We start from the raw sequence: 13071 nt of genomic DNA, 5'->3' as shown, positions 1-13071 counted from the left end.
TATAACCCTTGATTCCCTTACTGATTAAATATCAGTTTATCTCAGCCTTGAAAATACTTATGATACAACATTGAGAGCTCTTCTGTGGTAAAGAATTCCACAAATTAAAGTGGCACAGTGGCTCAGTGGTTAGCACTGCTGCCACACAGCTCCAGGGACCCAGCTTCGATTTCTGCCTCAGGTGACTGTCCGTGTGTTGCGTTTACACATTCTCCCCATGTCTGCATGGGATTCCTCTGGGTGCTCTGGTTTCCTCTTGCAGTCCAAGGATGCGCAGGTTAGGTGGATTGCCCATAGTATTCAGGGATGTGTAGATCAGGTGGGTTACAGGGAGATGGGTCTGGGTGGGCTGCTCTTCAGAGGTTTGGTGTGGACTTGTTACCCCAAAGGGCCTGTTTCCAAACTGTAGGGATTCTATGATCAGCAGGGCTGCCTATGTGTGGAACTGGGGGAGAAACTAATGAGTACTTTGCATCAGTGTTTACTGTGGAGAAGGATAGGGAAGATATATAACGTGGGGAAAATTGAAAAATGTCCATATTACAAAGGAGGAGGTGCATAAAGGTGGATAAATCCCCAGGACCTGATCAGGTGTACCTGAGAACTCTGTGATTGCTGGGCCCCTTTGTATCATCAATAGCCAGAGGTGAGGTGAAGGAAGACCGAAGGTTGGTTAATGTGGTGCAACTACTAAAGAAAGGTGGTCAGAAAAAGCCAGTGAGCCTAAAATCAGTGGTGGGCAAGTTGTTGGAGGGGATTCTGAGGGACAGGATTTAAATGTATTTGGAAAGGCAAGGACTGATTAGTGGTAATCTACATGGCTTTGTGCGTGGGAAGTCATGTCTCACTACCTTGATTGAGTTTTTTGAAGAAGTAATGAAGAGGATTGATGAAGGCAGAGCGGTGGACATGATCTATACGGACTTCAGTAAGGTGTGTGACAAGGTTCCTCGTGGGAAACTGGTTAGCAAGGTTACATCACATGGAATACAGGGAGAGCTAACCATTTGGATACAGAACTGGCTCAAAGGTAGAAGACAGGGTAGTGGTGGAGGATTGTTTTTCAGATTGGAGGCCTGTGACCAGTGGTGTGCCATGAAGATCGTTGCTGGGTTCACTGCTTTTCGTCATTTATATAAATGATTTGGATGTGAACATAGGAGGTGTGACTAGTAAATTTGCAGATGACACCAAAATCAGAAGTGTAGTAGACAGCAAAGAAGGTTAATTCAGAGTACAACAGGATCTTGATCAGATGGGCCAGTGGGCTGAGGGGTGACAGATGGAGTTTAATTTAGGTAAATGTGAGGTCCTGCATTTTGGAAAGACAAATCAGGGAAGGACTTAAACACTTAATGGTAAGGTCCTGTAGAGTGTTGCTGAACAAAGAGACCTTGTAGTGCAGGTTCATAGTGCCTTGAATGTGTAGTTGCAGGTAGATAGGATATTGAAGAAGGCATTTGTTATGCTTGCCTTTGTTGGACACTGTATTGAGTATAGGAGTTGGGAGGTCATATTGTGACTGTACAGGACATTGGTTCGGCCACTATTGGAATACTGTGTGCAATTCTGGTCTCCCTGCTATAGGAAGGATGTTGTGAAATTTGGAAGGATTCAGAAAAGATTTACAAGGATGTTGCCAGGCTTGGAGGTTTAAGCTAAAGGGACAGGCTGAATAGGTTGGGGCTACTTTCACATCCGAATCATTTATATAAATGACAAAAAGCAGCAGACCGAGCACCGATCCTTGTGGCACACCGCTGGTCACAGGTCTCTAGACTAAAAAACAACCCTCCGCCACTGCCTTCTGTCTCCTACCTTTCAGGCCAATTTTTTATCCAAATGGCTAGCTCTCCCTGGATTCCATGTGATCTAATCTTGCTAACCAGTCTATCATGCAGAACACTGTTGAATGCCTTGCTGAAGCCCATACTGACAACATCCACTGCTCTGCCTTCTTCAAAGAATTCTAGTAAATTTGTGAGGCATGATTTCCCTTCATGAAGCCATGCTGACACTGCTTGATCATGCTAGTATTTCAAAATGCTGTGCTAATATATCCTTTATAATACTTTGACACTTTCCAATAACAGATATTAAGATGACTGGCCTATAGTTATATGGTTTTTTTCATCTGCTTCCATTAGCTCATTGAAACAGCAATACATATAAAAACGTGCCTGTTGATATGAATGTTTCAAACAACAAAACAAAACTGGAGGATTATCAGAATGTTAACTGCAAGTTTTAATTCTACACACACGGGAGTTAAATACAGTCAGTACAGAAGAGGTAAGTGAGTTAGTAATTACTAGAAAGCAATAAGCAATAAGAAATAGTGAGAACTAAAATTAAGCACTGAAGTATCATACTTTCAGGTGCCATTTTGGCAATTACGAGGTCACATACCTGACTGGAAAACAGCTTATCACAAAGTAAAAAGTATGATCTAGAAGCCCTTTTCAAAACAGGGGGTGTGAAAATGATTTTACATGCAAAGCCATCAAAAATTTGATTACAGGAGTTATCCTGGAGCTTCGAATGAGATGGAAAATATAAGGCTGCAAGATTCTTTGGCATACAATTATGGTTTCAGTTCAATAATGCAATAAAATTTTGGACTTTAGCCAGGAACCCAAGATAAGATAATACAAATAGTGCAACAGATGGACGAATTGAGCAACATTATCTACAAAAAAAATCAAAATCGACAAAAGTAAATACAATCATAAAATGACTATTCAAATAATTTGGAATATTAGAAAGGTACTGTGGCGAATTTTCCACGGGTCTATGGAGACATGAATGGAAGCTGGGTGGTTCCAAAAATATCAATACCAGACAGCGTGTCAATTTCAAGGCACTGATACTGGCGCCAGCAATAATGAGTAACACAGGAGGAGGTTGAGATAGGAATCTGTTCTCATCCCTATTCCTATTATAATTGTTAAATTGCTCATGCTACACAGAGAAGAAAGGGATATTTCAGGGCCCAGAATGGAAAGCCAGTCATGCCTGCCAGAATCATCACCTAGACTCCATAAGAGGATCAGGAGGCAAAAGGTGAGTGCACACATGGCAGAAGATATCCTTGGCAGTACGCAGTTGCAAAGGCAAGTGGGCACTTCATCCTAAGCTTTAAATGTGATTGGTACTGAGGGGTCAAAACAGACAAGATCAACAAGATGGTCAGCGATGGTAAACAAAGGCTCCAGCTAACAATGAGAATAGCACTGTAAGATATTGTTTCCCATGGCATGAGGGATAAAACTCTCTGCAGGAAGTCACTGTGGTCTTAAACATCTTCACTTCTGGTACTGGACCAAGACAGCATATTCCTTTAATAATAGACATGTCATTGGGGGAACACAGTGCATTTCCACCTCCATCACTGGATCACCCCAGGTTCAGTGCTTCTTCAATTTCACCCATGCAACCATCAAGGCACCAAGTGATTCACTAGTCAGATATACTAACAGAAAGGGTTTGCAGTCTCTTGATGTTCAACTGGTATTCTACCACAAGAAGTTTCTCCATGTGCATGTTCACTTCTTGGCAGTGGACATGTCATCTGCCTTCTCAACAGGTACAGGCTGCCTCAGTTTTTCACTCCAACCTGTAAAGTGCAGACTGATGCTCACAGACAACAAAGACCCCTGAAAGGATGGCTGCTGACCTCTCTACTGGAGCCCCGGACAGACGCGCAAAAGCAAAATGCCCAATGTCAACTGTTCAGCAGGACACCTATGAATGGCCAGATGGTGCAATGACAACAGGTGATCTTTGTTGTATCTTTAGTTAGGAAACATTACCAAGTCTTCAATAGGTTTGAACAGTGACTAGTTGTCTCTCATATAATCTCTTATATCTTCACAATGGGAAGTGCTACACTGTTTCAGATTTTAAAGACCCATACTACATCTCTTCTCTAAGACCATGTACATATATATATTTTATATAAATTTTTACATTTACATACTACCTAAACCCACCATGTCTCTGAGACGACAGCTTCAATCAATCAAGAGGCTTCAATCTCTGTGATTTTGTTCTTGTCAGATTTGAAATATTGATAGTCTTTCTCTGAACTCTTTGTTTCTTGACTTGGAAGGCCTTCATTGAGATTTGTAGCATCAGCTTCTTTCTGAATTTCAGGTTCAATATCTGATTCATCAAATGTCTGACTGACATCTTTCTTGAGTAGAAATGAGATTTCTTCTTTTTATAGCACCTGCTGAGTTATTTACCAAATAACATCTCTGTTGATATCATCTCCCTGCATGACTACTCCTTGTCTGCCTTGGTCTTGTTTCTGGTACAATGTTTGTTGTTATAGTTAGAAGCTTGTGGGCGTCCATAAAACATCTCTGTGGCTTGCACTCGGTGATAATCTTGACTCCTAGCCCTGGAGATAACTTTTATTGTAGAATGGGAAGTTGAGGTCTCAACTTTCTTCCATCAGTAGTTGGTGCAGACTTGATTGGCCAAAGGGCATCTTCTGTACTATATGATTCTCAGTTCTATACCACCTGATACAGGAGTGGATCGGTAGTTTAGCAATGCTGTTTGAAACTCTCCATTGTTAACAGTTTTTTGATTCTCATTCAGGTTTACCGTTGGACTGAGGACATTGTGGAGAACTTGTAAGGTGTACAAATCAAATTTTTGGCAAAATGCACGAAGTATTCATTTGCAAATTGTGGATCGTTATTGGAGGCAATCTGATTAGGAATACAAAGACAGAAGTTGCTGAAAATGCCTAGCAGGTCTGGCAGCATCTGTGAAGATTTCCAGCAACTTTTGTTTCTGTTTTTGTTCCTGATTTACAGCATCCACAGTCCTTTTGGTTTTTATCTGGTTCAGAGTACCTTATGTTGTTCTAATAGTTGTTTCAGTAGTTGTGTACAATTTGACACAATTTTTGACTTCAACCTATCTTGAAAAATAATCATGACAATCAGGTAGAATTTCTCATTGAACATAGATGAATAGATCCATCACCAAATATCGAAATAAGGGGTTCCCTCTGTTTTGGTTGTGCATATTTTGCAAATAGGAATCATCCTTTCTATAGATCTTGATCCTCCCAAACCACCGCATGGATAGCTGAGCTGTGGTCTGCATTTCATGATATCCATGATTTTGGTGTATTTCCTGCGTGATGAGAATGAGACTGGAATCATTCTCGTCATTTCCAGCAAATCATCAGAATAGTAAAATGGTTCCTGGGCCAAAAGAAGGTTTTCACTAGTATACCAATGAGACACTGCTGCGGCCAACATTTATGCGTTCCTTAAATGAATTACTCATCTTGAAACTGTGGATGATAAATTTTTAAGAATTCACACTTTCCATTAAGCGTTCGGCCCAATTATTGTAGATAATTCAAAACTGCTCTAAACCTTAGATCATGTTCTTCAATGGATTCACTATGGACTTATATATCATCCAAGAGAAACATTAGTCCTCTGATGTCCTGTAGAATGTCCAACATAGTTCTTTGGAAAATTCCAGTGCTGACATTACACCAATTGGCAAACGATTAGAACAAAACCTTTTAAATGGAGTAAAGAAAGTTGTCAGTAACCTTAATTTCTTATCCAAAGAGGCATGCCAAAAGCTGCTGTTCATGTCCAACTTTGTGAAAATCATAGTTCTGGAGATGACAAGAGTGATTCCAGTCTCATTCTCATCACGCAGGAAATACTCAGTTCTATACTTCCTTACCCCCCTCCAACCCCTAGCCCATCCACACACACACACCTCTCTCTCCCTCCCATACACACATATACTCACACACACATATACACAGCCTCTCTCCCTCCCTCCCTCCCACCCACCCACCCACCCACACACACACACCCACACACACACACACACACAAACACACACACACACACATATGAATCTATGAGGTGAATTTGTCTTTGTAGATACATTCTATTTTGTTCAAAAAGCACACAATTTATAGATTGTCAGTCAATATGGCATTTTATAAATTCCTACTTTAGAAATAAAACTAGTCTGCCTCCAAACTAAAACACAAACAGATTTTAAACATGATCTCACACCTAACATGCATTGTCTGACCTAAAATGTCACCTCTTCTTTACACTGATAAAAACTTTAGTTCTCTCAGGACTGTGACTTGAAAGGAATTCAGGGATTTACATATACATATTAATCAATTAAAACTTTCTAACCGATTAAAGATTTAACAGCATCTTAGGTTTGCTTAGTGCATCCTCATCAATGGTGTGAACCTTTTATCTTTTACTCATAAATTCTGTGTCTGATACTACCTTTCTCACTAACACCTGAAGAAGGACTGAGGCTCCCAAAGCTTGTGTTTTCAAATAAACCTGTTGGACTACAACCTGGTGTCATGTGAACTCTTGTCCACCCTAATCCAACAACGCACCTCCACATCATGACTACTGGAAGAGCTATACATTTCCTAGTCAGAATGGTGAGGCCAGAGGAACTTGCAGGTGGTGGTGTTCCACTGTATCTGCATCCCTTGTCATTCTAGATAGTGGGTGATGGTGGGTTCGGAAAGCGCTGGAGGAGGCCACAATAATCTTATTGAATGACAGAGAAAGGCTAAAGGGGCTGAGTGGCCTACTTCTCCTGTAATTTATAGAGTCATAGAGTCTTACAGCACAAACTGACTCTTTTGTCCAACTCATCCATGCCAACCAAGTTTCCCAATCCAAACTGGTCCCACTTGCCTGCATTTGGCCCATATCCCTCTAAACCTTTACTATTCATGTACCTGTCCGAATGTCTTTTAAATGTTATAACTGTACCTGCATCTACCACTTCCTCTGACAGTTCATTCTACATACAAACCAGCCTCTGTGTGAAAAAGTTGCCCCTCAGGTACTTTTTGCCCTCTCACCTTAAAAATATGCCCTCTAGTTTTGAACTCCCCCATTAGAGATAAGACCTTTGTTGTTCACTATCTATTCCCTCAAGATTTTATAAACCTCTACAAGGTCACCCCTCAACCTCTTAGGTTTTAGTGAAAAAAGTCCCAGCCAATCCAGTCTCTCCTTATAACTGAAACCCTCCAGTCCTGATAACATCCTGGTAAATCTTTTCTGAAACCCCTCCAATTTAATAATACCCTTCCTACAGCACAGTGATCAGAGAAGTATACAGAATTCCAAAGGTGGCCTCACCAACAACCTGTACAACTGCAACATGACATCCCAACTCTTATACTCAATGGTCTGAGCAACGAAGGCATGCATGCTAAACGCCTTCTTAATGCCTTTCAGTTTCACTGGTCAAAGACTGCCCAGCCTGTCAATTTTATTGAAGAAACAGTTTTTCATATGCACTCATCTACTTGATTTTGGTGAGTTGCTGACAGTCTAGCAAAGAGTGCTCTGGCTGTTAAAGTTATAAATTTGGTTTAAAAAAGAAGTTAGTGACCTAAATACAGTTTGACTATCAGTTACCCCCCCAGCAGCTCCAAGGATCTTTTTCATTGGCCTGAAACCCACCCATGTGAAAGCTGCAAGTAGACAGGATGACATTGGGACATCGACCAGTTACCTTTTTCAGGGAAATTAACGGTATGCATCTTCCCCTATCTGTTAAAACTCCCCTTATTATTAATGACATCAGCTACTGAGCAATCTGCCCATTTTTGTCTGCAAACAAAACATAAGCACTTGGTGGAAAACTGAACAATTTCAGGTGGAAATTGCATTCGATCCTATGTGTAAAATGTGCTATGTGGAAACAGGCTCACAGTTCAGTCCCAGTTGATATTAATATAATTTTTATCATTGTCAGTAACTTATGCTGTTGTTTACAGATTGCATTACTAGATAGAAAGAAACTGACATGTCTAAGAGCTGTCACCAGAAAGAAAAGGTTATTGAAAATGTCAATTTATAAAGTGGTAGCATGGAAAAATTGAATTATATACAGAGTAGATACAAAATTCAATTACATTACTGGCAAAAGAATAGAAATGATGCATTGACTCCAATTTCATTTAAAAACTTGGTGTGCTCAATTGAAATTTCATTTGTCCAATAAATGCTTTCTCTTACAGCTATCTACTAGTATATTAACAATGTGCAATAATACATTTTCATGCACAAGATAACAAATGTATAATTTAATACTGTAACAAACAATAAGATGTGTTTATTGAAAAGTTTAGCACTGATCTATGATCAGTGTTTCATGATCCTTGGTGAGGTGAACTCCCTTTATTTCATTTCTCTTCTCAACCTGGACTCACAGTGCCGCAACCTCCATCAGGTGTAGGGAAAGGGGCCAGGTCCCAAATCCACTCCAGCTGGAATAAGTATCAAACCCTCCTGTCCTATGGACAGCAGTCTGATCCACGCCAGCTGTCCAGCCAATGGAGCCACTGCATTCCCAGACCTCCGAAGGCTCTGAATTGCTCTGGCAACACACACTCTTACATGCATTTTGTAGCCTGGAGCAATAGTGGTGGTAGAGTCTTCAATTTCTTTCTATCATATGACTGACCAGGAATCTCTCCCACACTTAGCCCCTGCCGTTGATGTACGTTATTAGGATTTACAAGTTTGTTACTTAATCTGTTTGAGTACTGAATGTATTTTCCTTGGTCACAGACTTAAACCCCAAACTCCTGGCTCAGAGGCAAGGATGTTACCCACTGCATCACAAGACATCTTCTGTGCTAGAATACCCACCAATAAATATTTTTTCATTCATACAATCCTTTTTCTTTTGTTAACTATCTATCTTGAATTAAAGATTTTGTAGATTTTATAAACTAGCTCCAAATGTCTTCAAGACAGCAGTGTGAATCAGACATGTACACATAGTCAACATATCTACACAACCAGTCTTTGTGTTTACTAAAATAAACGGACAGAAAATTATGTAACGCACTCTGCAGTCTATCACAGAACAGCTGATGTATGATTCATAAATACCTACCATCACAGTTTTAGTGCATTTAGTTTTATAATTTGAATCTTACCTAACTTTTTTCACAAGATCTTCCTTTTCAGCCTTATGTTTTGTAAGTACTTCATTTAAAACCTTCTGTATCTGGGACAACTCCAACTCAAACTGAGCTGATCAAACAAACAAAGCAGATTATTCAATCTGATAAAATCTATACTATGTTTTGCTGACATTTATCTATTTTATGTCACTGTGACAGGAACCCCATAAAAATGCGCAACCTCATGAATTTAATATATTATTGAACCCCACTATGCTAGATTTACAAGCTTTTCATAGTCCTCCCCAGAAAAATCTAATAGCAAATACAATCAGAAAAGTTTTCTGGAAAAGTAAATATAATTTGTCCAGAAGATCACAGACAAACTAGGACACTTTTTCTTAGAGGCACATCATATCATTCCAGGCTGTTGTTGACTCAAATAATTTTGCAATATATCAGAATTCATGCAGAGCCAGTCAGCTCCTGAAACAAGGGCACCCAGCAGAAGAAGCTGATGTACTGTTCATGCTTTGGAGGACAACTGAAATACTTGCTGCACCAACACTGGATCAGATCGTATTCATCAAATATTCTATAGAGGGAAGCATTGAGGTCACATGGGTTGTACATAGGAACATTAAGAACAAGAGAACATTCAACCCCCTATGTTAGGCCCATTTTAAAAAAAAAAAAAAATTATGCATGTGGGTATTGCTTGTAAGGCCAGCATTTGTTGCCATTCCCAATTGGGGAGGTGAAGTTTCTACCCTTCTTAAAATGCTTCAGTCTACCTCGTGTAGGTACAGCCAAATTGCAGGGAGTTTCAGGATATAGTTCCAAATCAGGTTGGAGTTTGCAGGAGATCTTGTAGGTTCTGGTGTCCCTATGCATCTACAGCCCTTGTACATCTATATGGTAGAGATTGTGGGTTTGGAGTGTACAGCTGAGGTTGTGTTACTGCAGTGCTTCTTACAGGTGGTACACACTGTTGCCACTTTGCATCAGTGATGGAGGGAATGAATGTATAGATTGGTTGATGTGATGCTGATCAGGTGGGCTGGGTTTGTCCTGAATGGTGTCAAACTTCTTGAATGCTGTTGGAAGTCACATTCATCCACAGTGAGAAGGCTTTGGTAAGTCAGGAGATGAATTATTTTGCTGCAAAATTCCAATCTCTGACCTGCTCTTGGTATTTCTATGAATGGTCAGTGATAACTCCCAGGATGTTGACTGTGGGCTATTCAGAGATGGTATTGGCATCAAATATCAAGGTGAGATGGTTAGATTCTGGCTTTTTGGAGATGGTCATTGCTTGTTACTTACGTGGCATGATCCATACAGTTAGATCATAGGTGATCTGCATTTTATTACAATTACATATCATTACTTCATACACATTGATATCCATATCCAGCATATGGCTGGTTTATGTGGCTGAACCAGTTAAATTTCTGGTAACTGGTAACTTTCAGACATAAATGGTGGGGATTTGGCAAAGGTCAATGGTACTGCATGGCGAGAGGCTGACTTGAGGTCAAGGCAAAAACAATTTATCACATTTCTGGAGTTTGGACAAAGTCTGTAATGAAATGTAGACCTGAGATAGTGTTGGGCAAGGAGTGGATCCTAAAAACATCCTAAGGACCCAAAGAAAAATCACAACTGAAACCAGCTGAAACTGCAATGAAATAGAGCAAGAAAGCTTAATAAACAGTACTAGAATAAAGCAAAGATAATTTTAAGGATATAACTTTTTTATTCACTTTTGTCGGATGTGGGTGTTGCTGGCTGCTAGCATTTATTGCTCGTCCCTAGCTGCCCTTGAAAAGGTGGTGGTGAGCTGCCTTCTTGAACCGCCACAGTTCACCTGCTCTGGGTTGATCCACACTGCCATTAGGGAGGGAATTCCAGGGTTTTCACCCAGTGACAGTGAAGGAATGGCAATAGATTTTCAAATCAGGTTGGTGACTGGCTTGGAGGGAACTTGAAGGTGCTGCCCTAGTTCTTCTAGATGGATGTGGCTGTGGGTTTGGAAGGTGCTGTCTGAGGATCTTTGGTGAATTTCTGCAGTGCATCTTGTAGATTGTACACACTGCTGCTACTGAGCGACAGTGGTGGACAGAGTGGATACTTGTGGATGTAGTCCCAATTGAGCGGGCTGCTTTGTCCAAGCTTCTTGAGTTTTGTTGGGGCTGCATTAATCCAGGCAAGGGGGAATATTCATCCCGGCAAGGGGGAAATATTCCATCATACTCCTGGCTTGTGCCTTGTAGTTGGTGGACAGACTTTGAGAAGTCAGAAGTTGAGTTACTCGCCACAATATTTCTGGCTTCTGACCTGTTCTTGTAGCTACTGTGTTTATGTAGTGAGTACAGTTGATTTTCTGATCAATGATAAGCCCCAGGATGTTAATAGTGGGGGATTCAGTAATGCTAATACCATTGAATGTAAAGGGCAGCAGTTAGGTGTCTTTTATTGGAGACAGTCCCTGCCTGGCATTTGTGTGTCGCGAAAGTTACTTGCCACTTGTCAGCCCAAGCCTGGATTTTGTCCAGATCTTGTTGCATTTGGACTTGGACCGCTTCAGTGTCTGAGGGGTCACAAATGGTGCTGAACTTTGAGCAATCATTGGCGAACATCCTCATTTCTGACCTTATGATGGAGGGAAGGTCATTGATAAAGTAGCTGAAGATGGTTGGGCCTAGGACACTATCCTGAGGAACTCCTGCAAAGAGGTCCTGGAGCTGAGATGACTGACCTCCAACAACCTCAACCATCGTCAAATGTGTCAGTTATGACTCTAACCACTGGGGAGTTTGCTCCCTGATATCCACTGATTCCAATTTTACTAGGGCTTCTTGATGCCGTGCTCAGTCAAATGCAGCCTTGATGTCAAGGGCTGTCATTCTTACCCCACCTCTGGAATTCAGCTCTTTGGTCCATGTTTGAACCAAGGCTGTAATGAGGTCAGGAGCTGAGTGTCCCTGGTGGAACGCAAACTGGGCGTCACTGAGCAGGTTATTGCTGAGCAGACGCTGCTTGATAGCAATGTTGATGACACCTTCCATCACTTTACTGATGATCGAGAGTAGACTGATGGGGTGGTAATTGGCCAGTTTGGATTTGTCCCACTTTTTATGTACAGCACATACTTGGGCAATTTTCCACATTTTTCCACATTTAAAAAGGTTACTGCATTAAGGAAATCTGCAGTCGCTTTCTATATGCTATGCTGGACTTCCAAGGTCTAATTACGTAGTCAGTTACATGATGACATATTGTGAAGCCATCACCATTCAGGTGAATGGGGGGGTGGAGAATCAGGTAAACAGGTCTTAGGCCTAACATTTCCACATTGCCAGGTAGATGCCAGTGTGGCAGGACTGCAGAGCTTAGATGTGGTCCATTGGTTGTGGGATTGCTTAGCTCTGTCTACCACTTGCTGCTTATGCTGTTTGGCTTGCAAGTAGTCCTGTTTGGTGGCTTCACCAAGTTGACATAATATAGAAAGTGACTGCAGATTTCCTTAATGCAGTAACCTTTTTAAAGGATCGCTAAACAAGTTAAGTGTACTTCTGGCAACAGTCACAGGAAACAATGCCAATAACTAATTCTAATTTTTAAACAATTTATGGAGATATCAGACATATATCATACAAATACAATTAGCCTCTGCACAAAATATGTAATACCTTGTGGAACAGTTTTCTCCAAATGTTAGGTCTAAGACCTGTTTACCTGATTCTCCACCCCCCCATTCACCTGAATGGTGATGGCTTCACAATATGTTATCATGTAACTGACTACATAATTAGACCTTGGAAGTCCAGTGTAGCATTCTGTGCTTGGGAATTCCTAATCACTGCTCTAGTTTAAAGAAATATATTATTTTGGTTTCAGCCGCCTTTGATGACCCATTTCAGTTATTCACCACCCTTTTGATTCTGATGTTCAGTTTTTGATTTTTATCCCAAGCTTCATCTTCAACATCCTGAACTTATACTATCCTTATGTATCTGGAAGTTTGGAGACAATTTTGACTTCTCAGCATTTTCAACAGGATCCAGTGCAGTGCCAAGAAAAGTGTAACAACCTTAGCAGGA

At 40.8% G+C, this 13071-nt stretch overlaps 1 protein-coding gene across 1 annotated transcript in view; it reads right to left on the bottom strand.

Annotated features, from left to right (window-relative positions):
• The window catches only part of LOC109926877 (ankyrin repeat domain-containing protein 31), a 107233-nt gene that overhangs the window by 53110 nt on the left and 41052 nt on the right, over positions 1-13071 (bottom strand). Inside the window, exon 14 of the mRNA XM_048593815.1 lies at positions 8999-9095. Within this exon, the coding sequence (XP_048449772.1) occupies positions 8999-9095 (97 nt within the window). The remainder of the gene's footprint in view (positions 1-8998; positions 9096-13071) is intronic.

This window comes from Rhincodon typus, chromosome 3 (assembly GCF_021869965.1).
Source record: "Rhincodon typus isolate 14 chromosome 3, sRhiTyp1.1, whole genome shotgun sequence".
NCBI classification, from domain to species: Eukaryota; Metazoa; Chordata; class Chondrichthyes; order Orectolobiformes; family Rhincodontidae; genus Rhincodon; species Rhincodon typus.
Note: the sequence above shows the minus strand (reverse complement) of the source record. Positions and strands in the feature narration are given on the sequence as shown.